At 48.1% G+C, this 18233-nt stretch overlaps 2 protein-coding genes across 2 annotated transcripts in view; one reads left to right on the forward strand and one right to left on the reverse strand.

Annotated features, from left to right (window-relative positions):
* CCDC177 (coiled-coil domain containing 177) overlaps nt 1–12761 on the forward strand; it is a 230764-nt gene extending 218003 nt beyond the window's left edge. Inside the window, exons 2-3 of the mRNA XM_082224979.1 lie at nt 8852–8922; nt 10008–12761. Of these exons, the coding sequence (XP_082081105.1) occupies nt 10027–12129 (2103 nt within the window). The 5' untranslated portion in view covers nt 8852–8922; nt 10008–10026 and the 3' untranslated portion in view covers nt 12130–12761. The remainder of the gene's footprint in view (nt 1–8851; nt 8923–10007) is intronic.
* PLEKHD1 (pleckstrin homology and coiled-coil domain containing D1) overlaps nt 1–18233 on the reverse strand; it is a 195765-nt gene that overhangs the window by 134639 nt on the left and 42893 nt on the right. The gene's annotated exons all lie outside the window — the stretch shown is intronic.

Here is an 18233-nt window from a genome sequence, read left to right on the forward strand (position 1 = left end):
CATTTCTCCAATGAAAATAGGGACATCCTAAGGAAAAGTATGACATTCTGAGATCAAATCAGAAATTGGGGCGGCTTCTCTAAATCAGGGACATCCCTGGAAAATAGGGACACTTGGAGGGTCTGTTGTAAGCAGTACAGTCGTACCTCGGGTTACATACGCTTCAGGTTACAGACTCCACTAACCCAGAAATATTACCTCGCGTTAAGAACTTTGCTTCAGGATGAGAACAGAAATAGTGCTCTGGCGGTGTGGCAGCAGCAGGAAGCCCCATTAGCTAAAGTGGTGCTTCAGGTTAAGAGCAGTTTCAGGTTAAGAACCGACCTCTAGAACGAATTAAGTACTTAACTCGAGGTACCACTATATATGCTTTAGTTTGATTTGTGTCTTCGTTCTGCAACAAGAAGCAAAAATGCAGAGGAGAGAACTGCAGGGGGTCTCTCTACCACATGGAGAGACTCCCTAGGTTTTGCAGGGAAAACGGGAGTGTCAAAACTACCTCCTGCCTCACATCCAAAACCATCCAAGGCTGACGGCTGGATGTGCATGCCGCCCTCATGCTGCCAGGAAGGGAACCATGGCAGCGGAGAGATGCACAGGCAGAAGCTGTCAGCCAGCTGGCACTGGGAGTTAGGCTGAAGGAAAGCAATGAAGCAGACAAGCACTTGCTTCCCTCTAGCTTGGGGCCTAATGGGGAAGAAAGGACCTGGCTGTGGAAAATAAACAGCTTCCTATCTTCCAAGCCTAAATTCCCACCCAAACAGACCCTTTAAGTCAGCGTTCATCAATGTTTTCAGACCTGGAACCCAACTGTAATTCAAACATACATCATTTGGGGGCCCATTTCTCTCTCTCTCTCTCTCTCTCTCTCTCTCTCTCTGTGTGTGTGTGTGTGTGTGTGTGTGTTGTTTGTGTGTACCATATATTTGAATGGTGCTGGTGCCGCTGTTTTGACCCATCTTAGCTCAGGCCACAACCCTGTACTGGCTCGCAACACACCTGCCGGAGATCAATGCTTTAAGCTGTGAAATGAGGCCAGCAATTTTAGAGTTTAAAAGTTCCTGGGGGTGCGGTGAGGTGCAGTGGGGTGGGGAAATTGGTCATGGAGGGCATGCTTGAAGATTCACATTCAGAACAACCTGTCAATAATGATGTCAGTTGATTGGCAAGATGCGAGTGGTGATGTGGTCTAAACCACTGAGCCTCTTGGGCTTGCCAATTGGAAGGTCAGCAGTTCGAATCTGTGTGACAGAGTCAGCTCCCGTTGCTCTGTCCCAGGTTCTGCCAACCTAGCAGTTTGAAAGCATACTAATGCAAGTAGATAAATGGGTACTGCTGCAGCGGGAAGGTAAACAGTGTTTCTGTGTGCTCTGGCACTCGTCATGATGTCCCTCTGTGCCAGAAATGGTTTAGTCATGCTGGCCATATGACCCAGAAAACTCTCTGTGGACAAACATTGACTCCCTTGGCCTGAAAAGCGAGATGAGCACTGCACCCCATAGTTGATTTTGATAATAATAATAACTGTCCAGGGGTCCTTTACCTTTACCTTTTTACCAGTTGATTGGCAGGTGTGCTGTCCTGGCCACCTGACAAGGTTGGCCCATGATCTGGCCCACCCTACCCAAAAGGTTCCTGAAAGTTTTCACAATGTCCCAAGGCCTTCAGAGGAACAAAAGAGAGCCTTTGACTCTGAGGGATTCTGAGTAACTCACCACTCCTATCTTCTCTGCCCATTCCCATAAGCAGTGGCAAGATTAAAAAAAAATGCCAAAAGGCTAAACACATGCTATATGTACAGAAGAATATGAGAAAATAAGAAGAGCCTTGCTGAGGTCTATTGAATCCAGCATGCCATTCTCCCCGTGGCCTGGGGAATCCCACAAACAGGAACTGAATGCAACAGCGCTCCTCCCAGAAACTGGTATTCAGAGACATCCCTGAAATTGTAGTCAGTGTTTCAGATGGAAATCAGATTAAAATCTGAGGTTTCCCCCCCCCCCCCAACTGCTTAACCTGATCCAGGAAGCAATTTCATGGGCGTCAACTGCTCAAAAGTTCTACCAACCATGCCAATCCCGCTTTGTCAATACACCTTCTATTTTTAGCAAATATAGACTAATATAAACATTTAGCCTTTTCAGATCTCGGTGTGGGAAAAGGCACACTGCTTGGGGAGTGTTCTCAAAGCCTTGGAAGTAATTGCTATGGTTGACTCTTGAGCTTTCCTCCTAGATGAATGGTATTGCCATTCATAACAACCAAAAGGAACTTTAATGTAACACATGACAATGACACTGCGTTCTAACAAAGTACTAATGTGGTGACACACACAATAATGCCATTTGTTCAAGGTCCCACCATGAGTTTCTTATTTTGGAGCACTTCAGGTGGCAAACCTATTCGCCTTTCAGCCCTTGTTCAATTGTTTGAAAGTTGGTTGATTGAAAAATTAAAAATAAAGTAACTAATAACTGATCAGTGAGTGCCCTCTAGTGATGAAAAATATTCAAATCCTCTGCCTATAGATTGGAAATCCCCTATGACATCTGCCTGTTTACAGTTTCTAAGCACCGCCCTTTAAACTCAAATGTGAAATCTTATCTGGATCTGACTCAGTGTAAAATCTGTGTTTCTTCCTCCAGAATTAAGCACAATGCAAGCTGGGCTGAGCAATCCTATATTCATATTAACCCAGCACAGGAGATATGCCACCACTGCACTGGTAGAACGGCCGCTATATCCAATCCATGCTCAGTCCAGGGCAAGAGGAAAACACCCTAGCAGAAAATGCAGAAGCCAATCAGGAACTATACTGGCAATAATGCCCCTAAGCTGCCTATGCAGGAACAAATAATGAACTCATGACAATCGGAACATAGCATGACTAGTGGCTGTTGCACGTGCTGAGGTCCTGGTGTCTGTCAGGGCTGGTTCAGCATGAAGACTCAGAGATGAATAATAAAGCTAATTCTTTTATTCAAGGCAACAGAACACACACAAACCTGTGGCAGACCCTCCAAGTGTCTCTATTTTGCTGGGACAGTCCCAGATTTACAGAAGCCACCCCAATTTCTGATTTGATCCTGAAAATGTCCCGCTTAGAATGTCCCTATTCTCATCAGAGAAATATTGGAGGGTATGGTAGGATTTTCATCAGAAAAATGTTGGAGGGTATGGAGTTATCTGACCCCAAGCCACCTGAAGGAAAGGTTTTTATAAAATAATGTTTAATATGTAATTTTTAAAATTATTTTTATATATGTTGGAAGCCACCCAGAGTGGCTGGGCAACCCAGTCAAATGGGTGGGATATAAATAGTAAAATTATGATTATGATTATTATCATGGAATAGGACATCCCTATTTGGAGGGATGTTGGAGGGTATGCTAGGGTATGACTGGCCCTGGTGAAGACATGCACAGAACTAGAGTTCTGGGTCTCCCACTTCCTCCTAAGCTTCCTCCCCACCCGTGTGTCTTCCCAGCAGTCTTAAACTCCGCTGGAGAGGGGCCCTCTGAGCTCTCTGCTCTGTAACATGCAACACCCTCCGAGTCCTCCTCAGAGACAAGCAGAGAGGAGAGCTAAACACAGTAGGACCTGCCTGCTCCTGTGAATCTGTCTCAGCTTCAGCCCCCACCTCCTCCTCAGCTTCCTGTTCTATGTCTGCAGTGTTTTCCTTCTCTCTCTCACTCAAGCCTGTTTCTTGTTCAGCATCCCCCCATTCCTCCTCTGTCTTCATTGTCCCACTACCACTCTCCCAGCTCAGAGCTCTTCTCTTCTGAGGCTTCCCTGGGGTCTTTGGGCTGGAGCTCCCCACCATTCCTCACCATTTAGCCAGTCCCTGACAGTGTCCTCATCACCCTGAGTTCATAGGCTCTTTCTCTATGGACAACATATGAGCATTATCATCAGCTCAGTCCATGGTGAGTTGCCACTAGTGGTGTATCGTGGGTTGCCAGGGGCATGTCTGTCCCTTTTATACCATTTTTGTATTTTCTGGTTGTGTACTTTGCCCTTCCTTCCTATGATAAGCTTGTCCAGGATATTGTGGCCATTCAGCCATCAGCGCTATCTTCTCTCAAAGCATAATTATAGTTATGAGTTGCTCTGCAAATTACTTCCTTCCTGTCAACATTGAACTTGAGCTTTCAGAGTAGCTTTTATTGTTGTCTAATCCAAGAATGGGGAGTGTGTGGCCCTCCAGCTCCTAAACTGTGACACTCCTTTCTTCACATGGCAACTATATTTTCTGTGCTCTATGATTTTACACACTGCTGCAGAAACTGTCAGTTTCAATTCGAACTGTAAAGGCTTTCACTTCCAGCCATTTTTGAAATTATGTTAATAAGGCAGATGTTTCTGTTTGTTTACTTTGCCTTGTAATTAGAAGAGAACGCTTTAAAAGTATGTGTCAAGACAACAATTTTTTCTGTTGGTATAAACTATATGCTTTGTGTTCAGGGGTTTGCTGTGGGGTTGTTTTTGTTTTTTGGGTCTGGTTAACCCACATATAGCAATTGAAAGGACCCAGGAAAGAGGAAATCTCCAATTAACATCAATGCAAACCTTAATGCATGCTAATTTCAAGGGCAGCTCATTTAAACCACGGTCAGCTGATTTCTGTATTTCTACAGGATTAACTCTTCAACATCTGGCACCGAGGCTTGTTCCAAATATTATCAGAGTTCAAAAGCTTTTCTTCCAGCAATCTCCAAGGCTGGCAACAATCCCAGATATGTGGAATGAAAATGAAGCATCTATGTGGTATATGCATGTGTGTGCACACGGACAAGCATGCCAGCCAAAATAAGTGATCCCACAAACTGTCCTACACAAACCACCCGGAAACTAATAGATTCTATGCCAGGCTTCCTCAGCCTCGGCCCTCCAGATGTTTTTGGCCTACAACTCCCATGATCCCTAGCCAGCAGGACCAGTGGTCAGGGATGATGGTAATTGTTGTATGCAAAAGTTGACAAGTCAAAATTGACTTTCTTGTGACTTTAAAATATCTAACATTTTAGGAAAATATTAGATTTTGGAAGCTTCCCCATGGCAAGCTCAGTATGTGCATCTTGTTCTTAGCATGTGAATGACAAAATCAGCAGCAGGCAATTTTGTTTTATCCTTTAACTCAGTGGTTCCCAATTAGCTAAATACTGAGGACCCCCTATTTTTCAAAAGGCAATCCACAGACCCCCTACCTTTGAAAATGTTCATAACTCTATGGTGGTTACCTGTGCAAAGCAATTTTTTTGAACAAAATGTGTGTTGTTGTTTAGTCATTTAGTTGTGTCCGACTCTTCGTGACCCCATGGACCAGAGCAAGCCAGGCAACAAAATGTGGGGTAACCCCTAATAAGCAAAGGATTTTAGGCATACTAAAAAACAGACTAGGGCTGAGTGATATATCATAATGTTGGAAATCAGATTTCAGCGGCTAAACATCATGATATTCCGATATATCACGATGTCTTAAATTTGAGATCAGGTGTGGGGATGAGGGAAGAAGTATTCTCAGAGGTCGAAGGTAGTGCCATGGTGCCTTGACGTGAGGGCAATCAGCTCTGTTTTCCCTCAGCTTGAAGGAAGGCAGCTCAGATCAGCAGCGTTTATCAGCCGAGATCGGAGGTGCCTTGAAATCGACTGTCCTCTTCTACCTCACACAAGGAGCGATATATTGCTGCATATTGCCAGGTCAAAATCGTTATCACAGTGTGATTTCAAAAGCGAGTTTGGTCAATATGTTGAAAAAATTGCACAGCGCTAAAACAAGACCATTGAATTTGTGATGTTACCATGCAAAAAATGACAAAAAAATTAGCTGTGGGGAAGCAAGGGATGGGGCTGCGGACCCCCTGGGTGTGTTCCCCGGACCCCTAATTGGGAACCACTGCTTTAACTAACAGCCACATCCTACTTATGTTTCCTTGAAAGTGCAGCTGTGCTCACTAAGACTTATTCATAGTAAATATGGTTAGGATTTCATCATGTGTGAATGAAGAGAGCTGGGGATAAGAACACAAGAACCGCCTACTGGAACAGGCCAATAGTCCATCTAATTTAGCATGCTGTTCTCACAGGGACCAACCAGATACATTTCACTCATCTCAAGGAGACACATGGTTCCCTAACTGGAACCACCTTTTTCGGCTGCGATGTTATGGGGGCCATCATCAGACCCAAGGTCCTGAAAAGTTGTTGGACTCCAACTCCCATCAGCCCCAGGCAGCACGACCGACGGTCAGGGATGTCAGGACTTGTATTTCAACAAAATCTGGATGGCCAAAGCTCTCCCAATGCTGTTTCATATTGCATTTTAATTGTTATATGTGTTTTGCAGGCTGCCCAGAGAACCTATGTTATGGGGCAGTTATGTAGATCCAGTTGAGAACAAGAAATAAATCTTAGCATCCATTTGCAACATCAAAATGGCTCAAAGTTGCGTTGCCCAAACTTGTGTTGCCCAGGTGTTTCTGGCAGCACAGAAAGTGGGAAAGTGTTGCCGGGCAGATCTTCATGAAGCCAAGGGCAGCCTGTGTATGTAGGAAATATTATGCTCAATAGTTCTCTGATCAGTTTGAGGTTATTATTGAAGACTCTCTACTGCATCCTGTAACAATGAACCCCAGACTGTTTTATTGCCTGCGAGTCGGATCAGAGGGGAGATACCGTTGCTTTATGTTAGGAACACCATCTACTTTTGCACCTTCTCTAATGAACCTTGCAAGAATAGAGGAAACTGCCCAGAGCAAGCAGGTTAACCACTCTTTGGAGGAACAGCTGGGTGCACCCAGGTGACTGCTGCTGGGCCACTCTTCAAGTTATCACAGAACAAGTGGTGGGATGGATCCTGTACCTGGGGGAGAGCAGTCTATGATGAGCAGAGACAGACTCACAGAGAGCAATGAGCAATAGTCAGCAGCTGGAGCAGATGGTTCCTGGACTTAGAAACATAGAAGGTGTTGTGAGGAGGTGAGAGGGAAGAGGGAATGGTACCAAATGGGTGTTCTGCCAGTACAGTGGTTCCTCGGGTTAAATACTTATTTCGTTCCGGAGGTCCGTTCTTAACCTGAAACTGTTCTTAACCTGAAGCACCACTTTAGCTAATGGGGCCTCCTGCTGCCGCCGCGCCGGCAGAGCACGATTTCTGTTCTCATCCTGAAGCAAAGTTCTTAACCTGAAGCACTATTTCTGGGTTAGCGGAGTATGTAACCTGAAGCGTATGTAACCTGAAGCATATGTAACCTGAGGTACCACTGTACCACTATTGGGGCTTGGGGAGAAACTGGAGAAACTGTGATTATAGTCGTCCTCCCCCCCGCCCCCGTTGGGGTTGTAGTGAAACTGTGTGCAAAGTGGTTGTCTGTTTTGTGCATTCAAGCTGTGCGCAGAGGCAGATTTAGGGGAGAGCGACCAGTTAGCCTGCACTGGACACAGAGCCAAAAGGGTCTCGCAGGGACCCTTGTTGTTTGCCAGCAACAATGGCAAACAAAGCAAGAGGCGGGGAAGGGGGAGTGAACTGAATTTTGGTGTTGCACCAAATTTTAAAGCCCAAAGTTGTCCACTGCTGTGAGATGCTTACCTGAATTTATCCAGTTGTGACATTAGTTAGAGTGTCCTTTGCCAACAGAGGGAGCCTGTTGGGAGCAAATGTTACAGCAATATGGTCAAACAAGATGTAGTCTTGCTGTGTATAGGAGAATGGGGAACGGGAGTGAGACATGAGAGCAACAGTTATATATTTCCAGCATGTTTGCCCCTTCCCTTGCTTAATTGTATGGGGTGGCCTATCCTAGAACCCCCAGTTGCTTGAATTGAGTTTTGGATTGGGTATTTGGGGTTTCACACACAACAATCCCTTCGTGTGCAAAGTGACCTTTCTCACTTTTCCCCATCACCAAGTCCCCCCGCTCCCTGCACAAATTCTAAGTGTGCACAGCACCAGGCCACAAAGATATAGTCCACGTGCTACATGCCCCATCATCTGAGCTGTGGTCTCCCCACCCCTGTCATCATCTGCAATGTGGAGAAAGTGCTGCTGGTCAACCTTACAAAGCTGTTGTAAGGATTATGGAGATACCACGCATGAAGGTTTTCACAAAAGGGATTTTTCACATTTATTTATTTTAATAGCTTTTCTCCAAGAAAGGTTCTCAAAGTGCATGGCTACAAATAAGACAGTCCCTGTCCCTGCGTACAGGACACAAAAGGAAAACAGATTGGGAGGGAGGAGGAAATAAGCAAACTCAGGTATAAGTTCTTACCTACTAAAATCCTAGTGATGTCCAACCTTGGTCATACTCAGAGACCCACTGTTGGCTATCACTCGCATTGAGTTGTAGAGGCAGGCGTGAGGGTTATTCAAAAGGCACATGGGGAAATACTGCAAGGGCAAGAAAACTCGCAGTACGCTCCATCCCCTCCTCTCTTATTCAGACCCCTCCTTCCTCCTCCTCCCCGCGTCCCCTGTCTCGCGGCAAGTGGCGCGGATCAGCGTTCCTCGCGCGTCTCTCCTTCCCGCGGAGCAGCGCAGCAGCGGAGGCTCCATCGCATCCTCGCAGGCGGAGCTCCGAAGGCGGCGGCGGCGGAGGAGGGAGGGAGGGAGGCAGGAGCCCCGCAAGCGAGGCCGGTGGCGGCGGAGATGGGCAGTCGCTGTCCTCTTCCACCTTCAGCTTAGGAGCCACAACATGCTAGGGGTTGCGCAGCCCAAGGCACCTGCCAGCTGCCTCCTCCCGGCCGTGGGCAGAGGCTCTGCGCGGGGGTTGCCGGGCGCCATGGAGAGGCCGCCGCAGCCGCCACTGCTGCTGCTGCCGCCCGTAACCTGATCTGCCCCCCACACGACACACTCACACACACACCAATACCCGTTTGGTGCTACATCATCGAAAGCCCGCGGAGCCCCCGAAAGCCAAAACGGTGAGTGATCGGCACCCCCTCCCCCTCTTCGCCCACCCCAGATGTTTTTGTCTGCGGCGAGGGGACTGATCGAATGATGCACGTTTTGCTATGGGAATGGAAGGGTCGCCGGGAGGGGCAGGCAGCTCACCGCTGTCGCTGGAGGAGAGGGTCCGAGGCTTTCCAAGGATGGCTGTTCCCCATCAGGGTGTTTTCTGGCGAGCGGCGCTGCATCCCAGCGGCAGGGAGACGAGGCGGAGGCTTGTCCAGAACCGGGGAAACCGCGGAGAGGTCGGTCTCACGGGACCCGGAGGGAAAGCAAGCTTGCGTTAGAAAGAGGCGCTTTGGGATCCTGATCCCCTCTGTCGTCCCCGCACCTCCCCGCCCTCCCCTTTCTCCGGTGGGACTTAAGGGCTGCTAGATAGACAGCAGGGCCGGTGCGAGGGGGCTGGGGAGACGGAAGGGAGAGGGACCTCTTCAGCGCCCCTCTCTCCCATCTCATTCTATGGGGGAGGCTAACCTTAATCATCCACGGTGCCCAGGGCGGAGGGAGAAGCGTTTGGGGCGGCGGAGCTTCGGTTGGGATCCCGCCCATTCACACACACACCGCCGTTAGGTTCCCCTCCCCTTGATCTCCCGTTACTCAGGACGACTTTGCAACTTCTCGCAAAACTCCGCACTCTTTCTCCTTTCAGTCACTGGGGCAAGAGCCACGGTGCATAGAAGCCAACTCGAAGGGACCTCGGCCCCCTCAATAAAATATTTGACACACACACACACCCAAGCATTGCCATTCAAATAGTGTGCCTCTCTGCACCATGTCTTGTGATCGATTATGCGGGGTGCCCCCCCCAATATTTTATTCAAGTTGGCACCCCTGCCACGGTGCGGGGAGTCTCCCCGGATGGATCTTGCCCGGGTGCTATGGGGGGTGGAGAAAGGTTGTGGGTTCCGCTGCTTCCCACTGCGCGCCCCCCCCCCCAGGCCATGGAGACGCAGATGCCGGCTAATCCCTCGATGGCAGCAGATTAAATCCCGGCGAGGTTATTTTTACGATTGATCCTCCTGATTTCGCTGCTTCTGTTTTTGCTTTCGTTCCCTCGCAGATCCTGCAGGAAGCCAGGCATGGTGGATCCGGTGGCGGATGCGGGCGAGGAGAAAGACGCAGAGCCCGGGAGCGCAGCAGCAGCAGCAGCAGCAGCAGGTGGAGACGAGGCCTCGGCGGCGGCGGCCCCGGCCCCGACAGCAACAGCAGCAGCAGCAGCCGCAGCCAGTTCCTCCTCCTCCTCGGCGGCGGATGGTGCCTCTCCGGCGTCCGCCTCGGGCGCGGCGGCGGCGGCGGAAGCGGCGGCTCCTCCTGGCGGAGACGCGGCGCAGCTGCGCGAGGAATCGCCGATGCTTCACCTGGACCTGTACAACTTCGACTGCGCCGAGGCCGAGGGCAGCCGCTATGTGCTCACCAGCCCGCGCTCGCTGGAGGCGTGCGCCCGCTGCGCCGTCAAGCCGGTGGAGCTGCTGCCGCGCTCGCTGGGCGAGCTGGTCAAAGAGGCGCCCGGGCGCTCCATGCGCGTGGCCGCCGGCCTCTACGAGGTCTACGAGATGGACCGGCAGAGGAAGCTGCAGCAGTGCCGGGAGGAAAGGGAAAGGATTATCCGCGAGGAGAAGAGGAGGCTCTTCACGCCGCTCCTCACCGCCAGCCTGCCTTCCTCGCCGGCGCCCAGGATCGCCTTCAAAAGCGCCAGCGGCAGCTGCACCCCGGTAGGGCAGGCCAGGACCGGCTGCTTGCCTCCTCCTCCTCCTGCTGCTTCTGCTGCTCCCCCGGGCGCCAGGACCAAGAAGAGCCACTCCCTGGACTCCTTGCAGAAGAGGAGGGATGGCCACTCCACCAAAACCTCCTCCGACTCCGGGGCCTCCTCCTCCTACAGCGGAGACAGTTTCCGGGACAAGTGGCCCAAGGAGCTGCCCAGGACTAAGACGGTGGCAACCATGACGGCCCTGGTGGGCCGCAGCTTCAGCTTGGGCGACCTGAGCCATTCGCCCCAGACGGCCAAGAAGGTGGAGAGGATTGTCAAGGAGGTGAAGAGGAAGAAGGGCCTCCAGGAGGTGTCGGAGAGGGACCGGAAGATCGCGGCGCTGATGATCGCCAAGCAGCAGGAGGAGAGCATCTTGAAGGAGCAGAGGTACAGCGCCCACCTGCAGTGGGACATCCAGCGGAGGCAGGCGGAGCAGAGGAGGGAGCGGGAGGAGAGGCAGAAGCAGAGGGCCTTGCTGCAGTGCCACCAGCTGTGGGAGTCGCGGCTGGAGAGGCGGCGCAGCAAGGTGAGCCAGGAGGAGCAGGCGGCCGCCCTGCTGAAGCAGAAGCAGAGCTGGCAGCAGGAGGAGAAGTGGCGGGAGCACCTGGAGAAGCAGGAGAAGATGAGGCGGGAGAGGCAGGAGAAGGCCCTCCTGGATGACAAGAAGAAGAAGCGCCACCAAGAGCACAACCTGAAGGCTCAGGAGGAGGTCAAGAGAGAGGCCATGGAGCGAGAGGTCCAGCTGCTGCAAGAGAAGCTGTCCTTGGCCGCCCAGAAGAAGCTGAAGAAGGAGCAGCTGCTGCAGAGGGAGAAGCGGCTGCTCAACCAGGCCGAGAAGCGGAAGCACGAGATCATCCTCAAGGAGAAGGCCAAGCAGGAGGCCGAGGAGAAGGCGGTGCTGAGGGCTTCTGTGGAAGGGAGCCTCAACAAGGCCCAGGAGAAGTACGAGCAGCTGGTGGAGAAGAGGAACCAGGAGCTGAGGGAGAGAGCCAAGCGGGAGGAGATGCACAGCCAGAGGGCCAAGAGGGCAGCGGAGAGGAGGGACCGGGAGCAGAAGGAGTACTTGAAGGCCTTGGCCAAAGCTTCCGAGCGGAAGCTGCAGCATGCGGCCCAGGTGGCCGAGGAAGTGGTGCAGCAGAAGGCCCAGAAGGTGGTGCAGAGCCGGCTGGAGAAGGAGAAGGTGCAGAAAGTGAACAAGAGGAAGGTGGAAGAGAACGAAGACATCCGTCGCAGGGAGATCTTGCAGTCCATTGAGAAGAAGCTGGAGCGGAGCGAACAGATCTGCAAGGAGAAAAAAAATGTCTTGGAAAACGCCCGGTCTGTTGCTCGGGCGTCGTTCCATGTCCGGGAAAAAGTCCGGGAAGAGATGAACATACGTACCTTTGACAGGATGGCCTTTGAGGCGGAATTGCAGGCCAGCCTGGTTAAGAAATAAACAGTCCTTTTTTCCTATTTCAGTTAAGTGGCAAAACCTTTTTTTAAAACCTTATTTATTGTTTCAGGGGAGCACAGAAACTTTGGCAGCTACTTCACAGAACTTTTTCAAACTGCATTTGTTCAGACACCTGTTTCTGCCATTCCTACAGAGGAAAAGGTACCATATATCTTACCCTCCACTGAAGAAAATGTTGTTTACAAGGCTCAAAACAGGGACAAATAAATTTTCTACAACCTAGTGCTGCAGTAAAAACTCCTCAGAAAATCACGGGCCATTTCAATTCCTCCTGCAGAAATTACCAAACAAGCAGCTACTTCCTTTTTTTACACACCTCACACTTAATTTGGACTCCATTCGCTTTGGATCAGGCTGCAGCATTTGCATGCTGGGACTTGCGCTCCCTTTAATATATAAAGACAAGTGTATTTTACAGTGTTTTGGCTCATATGGTGCACTTTATCCATGCTCTTGGAATGGAAACACTGGAGCTTGTAATGGACATTTCTAGACAAAAAAATGCAAGTAAAATTCTGATTAGGCCTGATCCATGGCATTAAGCAATATGCAGAAACTCTGGTGCAAATAAAACTAAAAATATATGGGAGGTGTTTTACAGCTCCTTTCATTAACTTTTTGCTGAGAGTTATTGGGTGGCATCCAGCTGTGTCCATTGCTGAAGGAAGGGATCCTCAGTGGAACAGGAAAGGGAGGCAATTTTCAGCAGTCCCCCCCCCAACTGATGCAGTCTCCCATGGTTCCTCTAGAGCTGAAGCTGTAGTAGGAATCACAAAAAAAATGCTTGCCTCCCTCATTCTGCTGCTGAATGCCTTCCATCAATGGGCAGACACCAATGGATGCCACCCACTTTTTACAAGCAATGTAGTAGAAAGAACAGGCAAATGTTGCAAATATTGACCTGTAGGAATAATTGCACCAAAAGTGTTTAAAACTACCTTGAAGCTCGGTTATCTTGTTGGATTCCAGGTGCATTCCTGTAGTACCATACCTAGATTATTGGATAAAACCCGTTTAGACCAATGTGCCCAATATAAGAAGAAAGTATTGTGCCTGAGCAGAGAGCTGTATGCTGAACGTAACATCTCCACTTATCCAAAACATTAATAGCAGCTAAATGTATACACATGTGGAACTAGCTGCAGGCGAAAGCTTATGAACCACCTACATATTGGATGGTAATTTAATTCCTTCACAGTATGAAACAAGGTCTACTCAAATTATTTCATTTGTTTGTCAAGTGAGGCTAATAATGGTGTATGGAGACATATCTTGTAACCAAATGAGTTTTGTAATATATCTGCTCAGCATGGGATCATATCAGCCTGGATAGCTCAGTTGGTTGGAGTGTGGTGCTGATTACGCCAAGGTTGCAGGTTCAGTCCCCTTATGGGACAGCTCCAGAATTGCAGTGGTGGCCAAGCTTGGCCCTCCAGCTGTTTTGGGACTACAGTTCCCATCACCCCTGACCACTGGTCCTGTTAGCTAAGGATGATGGGGGTTGTAGTCCTAAAATAGCTGGAGGGCCAAGTTTGGCCATGCCTAGACTAAATGATCCTCGTGGACCCTTCCAACTCTCTGATTCTAAGACATTTCTACAACTTTGAACTAAACAGTTGTGTTACCAGCAGTATGAGTCCAACTATCAGAATGGAACTCCCCCCCTTCATCTCCCTCCAAATTAGCACTGTGGGGTGGGGAGTCAGGAGAACCCCAAGAACGGGGAGCAGGGGGAGGAAAAGGGAAATTGTTTCACCTGGCAAACAGAAATACTTGCACCCGCAGTATAATAGTGCAACACTAAATTCCTCTCTCTGAGTATTGTAGAATGAGTCTCTTAAGGAAGCACGATTGTCCCCCTGAAAATTGCACTATGCAGAAATAAGTTGTCATGTTCATTATTTGGTTGGTTATTAATATTGTAACAACTTAACTTAGCAAGCGAGATCTTCTGCAGTATTGGAAGGGGCTAATATAGGAATGGTAATGTCCCCAAACTGAACAGAATTGCTAAATGTTGGCGACGCATCAGGACTGGCTTTACAATTCTGTTTTTACATAAACTATACAACACCATGAGCATATATGCCAGGTAGGTTTTTTTAAAAAAAAATTAATTTGCTTATTTATTAAAATATTTCAGAGCACCTTTCGAGGCATAATGGCCCTCACAAGGTGGTGTACAAAATTCCAGAATAAAATATCATGATATATAAAATCATCCAGTTAAAAATGGAACAGTACAAAATAATCCAAGCACAGCAGTTAATAAAACGAGATTGAAAAAGAACGGTCTTCAGAGTTTTCCTTTTTTTATTAAAAAAAAAGCACAACCTGATAATGATACAGCCACACACATTTTTGGAAGGAGAGAGCAACCACCAAAAAAGCCCTGTTTCAGGTACCTGTCAGCCTAGTAGCACATAGGTAGCTAACCTGATGTCCTTCAGATGTTTTAGACTCCCAACCTCTCTTGGTTTCAGCCAGCATGGCCAGTGCTTAGCGATTGTGGGAGTTGTAGACTACAGCCTCTGGAAGACACCTCATTGGCTATGCATAATCTAACCTGTATCATTAAGAGGTTGGGTGGCCATGATCTGCCAGGGATTCTTTAGCTGTGGTTTCCTGCATTGCAGGGGGTCAGACTAGATGACTCTTGGGGGTCCCTTTCAGCTCTACAATTATACAATTCTATGATAATAACAATATAAAACCAGGGAGTAACAGAATGTGTAAACTTGTAAATGAATACATACATTATTTATTTATTTATTTCTTGGCTATAGGATATGGTTAAGGACAAGTGGGAGAAGCCAAAAAGCTTAGATGTATAGTGATAAATTCTAAAGTCCAGGCACTTTACATGACAATCCACATGTGCTGTAAGATTACACAACAGAAATGAATTTCTGGCGAACGTGGACACTGCGGCTTCAATACCAAGCCAGTTTCTCTCCCCACCCCAACCCTGCACCTCCATCCTTCTGCTTTGTTTAAAATCCATGCTGATGAAGCATTTGGATGGACTGAAAAGTTAGCTTGCTAATTCATGACATTTGGATTGGTACATTTGATACCAGGGTCTTTGGAAATGGCAAATCAACTCTCAGCTATGCTTGCCAATTTATCCTTCCCATTTTTCCCATTGGTGAGTTTCTTTCTGAGAAAAGCTTTAAAACTACCTTTTTAAAATGTGGGGTGGGGGCTTGGGGTGGGGCGGGGCTGGCTATTGGGTTGTTGTTTTATTTTAATCATGGATTTTATGGTTTTATATTTTGATTTTATTCTGAGAACTGCCTTGAGACCTGCGGGTATAGAGCAGTATATCAATTCAATAATAGAAACAACAGTAATATTTATTTTGCACGCAGATAATTGGCAAACAGCACCCCAGGAGATAATCCCTGCTGTGAAATAAGTGGCAGTGCCACATCCTTGCCTGTCCCTGCTCCTCTATGCCACTGATGCAGTCTTAGCGGCACACTTGAGGTCAAACTGCACACTATAGGCAGCACATGACATCTTCTCTGGCTTAAATTTAAAGCAGGAGGAGGAGGCTGCAATCTTGAGTGGAGGATCAGCAGGAAGGAGAGCAATGGCTTGTCTCCTGTTCCCCGCCCCCCATGGGATATTTTCCTACTCAAGATTGCTCCCCAATTGCTTTTCCTCTGGGGGGAAGGTACAGTGGGAAGAGAGATAAGTGCCTGTATCTTTCCCTGCAGAGTGAAAAGTAGGTTGTGTGCATGGGAGGGTAATCACCACCAGCACCCCAGCCAGCCCTCTGCTGAAACTTGCAGCCAGTTTTGCTTCAAAACGAAAGGAATTGCTAGAGAAGAGATATCCGCAGATATGTGAGCCACACAGTTTGGCCCTTGGAAGATGGATTTAGGATATTGACGCACAGATAATGACAGCTTCATTCTGCCTACAGGAAGGTGCACTTCACCGAGACAAAAATCAATTAGGCTCTCCCTGTGACGAGATGTTCTTAAGGCCTTTCTGTCTCACATTCTTTGTATCATTGTATAGACTTGCTACTAATTAGTGTTCTGTTCTTCTACCTAATACATGAGCGTTTTTCTTCAGGGATTTTGCCCTGTGCATATATCCTCCGCCACAGCAGTAAATAGCAGTGGTCAACCTTTATGAATACAAATACTAAAGGATGCCCTGTGGATGCAGATAAGGGAAAGATGCAAGGCTCAGCACTGCAAAAACCTCCAGCATTCATTGGCCAGGCACAACTGCACAAAGCAGATGGTGAAATGGAGAGAAGGGGAGAATCTGGACGCTCCACTCGGATGCCTCCCTTGCGGGTCACACTTTATTAATAATTGATTTATCAGCAAATTTATACCCTGTCAACCACACAGCTCAAAATCCACATACTGCTCTGCATTTGAAGAAACTGCAACAACTTATGGCACCAACCTGAACTTTTACAGGTTGTTTTGTTAAAATTGCAAGCGGCGCTCCATTTTTTTTACACGGGTCACTTGCCGATGACTTGTTTATTGAGTGTCCATCCAGATTTGCCAGCACAAAGTTTGCAGGGAGGCATGAGCAACATCTCGCCAAGCAATTGTTATGCCACACTTTCCAGTCATGTTTCATGCCGTTAATTAAACATCCAGGGCGGGGAGAGCAAGTTTGTGGCGCATGAGCACCAAATCCATTTTAACTGCGTAACCTAAATTTGCTAGTATGTAATTGAATCTCACCCACAAAATAGCAACGATCTGGAAGTGCCCTTATCCACACTTCCTCCTGTCTTGCAGCTTTCCCCTGGGAGAAACCACTCTTTAGCTCTGTGGATTGCAGTTTGCTCTGATTTAAAGCTAAAAAGCAAGTTTTCACTGGGGAAAAAGTGAGGCAAGAGGGGAACTGCTCAGATCTGTTTTTTCTAGGCATGGGATAAATGGAAGTGTGGATGAACCCTAAATTGCTGTAATGATCATCCTGGTTACCAGGACAGCAGATTAACAGAGGCTGGGACAGTAAGAAGCTGATTAGAAATGGCCACCTTCCACCCAAATTTTTGTTAAGGTACGCATGCAAAACCATGTTCCAAATCACTTAGGTCTTCAGCTTTCCCCCCATGAATTGCTAATCTAACTGGCTTTGGTACTTCCCATAGAAGTACTGGCACATATATCACAGCAGGGATTGTGATGTTATCTCCTGGGGTGCTATTTGCCAATTTTCTGCGTGCAAAATAAATAAGCTTTTCTCAGAAAGGAAACTCTCCAAATAAACTAATCAGAGAAATGGGAAAGTTAAATTAGCAAGCATAGCTGAAAATTAATTTGCCACTTATATTTCCAATGATCCTGTATCAAATCTATCAAATGTACCAATCAAAATGTCGTGAATTAGCAAGCTAACTTTTCAGTCCATCCGAATGCTTCATCAGCATGGATGTTAAACAAAGAAGGAGGATGGAGGTGCAGGGCTGGGGTGGGGAGAGAAGCTGGTTTGGGATTGAACCCGCAATGTCCACGTTCGCCAGAAATTCATTATGACCATAAAAGTACTTCTCATAGAAGCCTGTAAATGTGCAGTGCACTGGGGAAGAAAGGTACCTACAGACTGGGAAGCTGAGCTAAATAGACAGAGGCCAGAATCAGCGGCGTAGCTAGCCGCTCGGGTGCAGTAAACGAGCCCTGAAGCCAGGGACAGAGCGAGCCACCCATGGGAGAGATGCGGCTCACCTAGCTACCAGTGACATAGGAAGGGGGGTGCCGGAGTTTAAGAAAAAAAAGTGCAGTGAGCCCAATTAAAATAAAAATAAAAATTGAAAACACATATTTTTGCCATTTTGTCATGAGTTTGACAAGACTGCGGGAGGCAGTGGAAGACAGGAGTACCTGGTGTGCTCTGGTCCATGGGGCCACGAAGAGTTGGACACGACTAAACGACTAAACAACAACAACACCCCCCTCAGTGATTACACCTGGGGTGGACCGCACCCACCGCACCTCCCTTCCTATGCCACTGGCCAGAACCTGAATTTCCAGGGAATGTTCTTTTAGAGCAGCTCTTTTAAGGGAGCAGCGGAGGGCTCAATTAGTTGATGTGGTTAAAGG

Source organism: Podarcis vaucheri (assembly GCF_965113315.1).
Source record: "Podarcis vaucheri genome assembly, chromosome: 1".
NCBI classification, from domain to species: Eukaryota; Metazoa; Chordata; class Lepidosauria; order Squamata; family Lacertidae; genus Podarcis; species Podarcis vaucheri.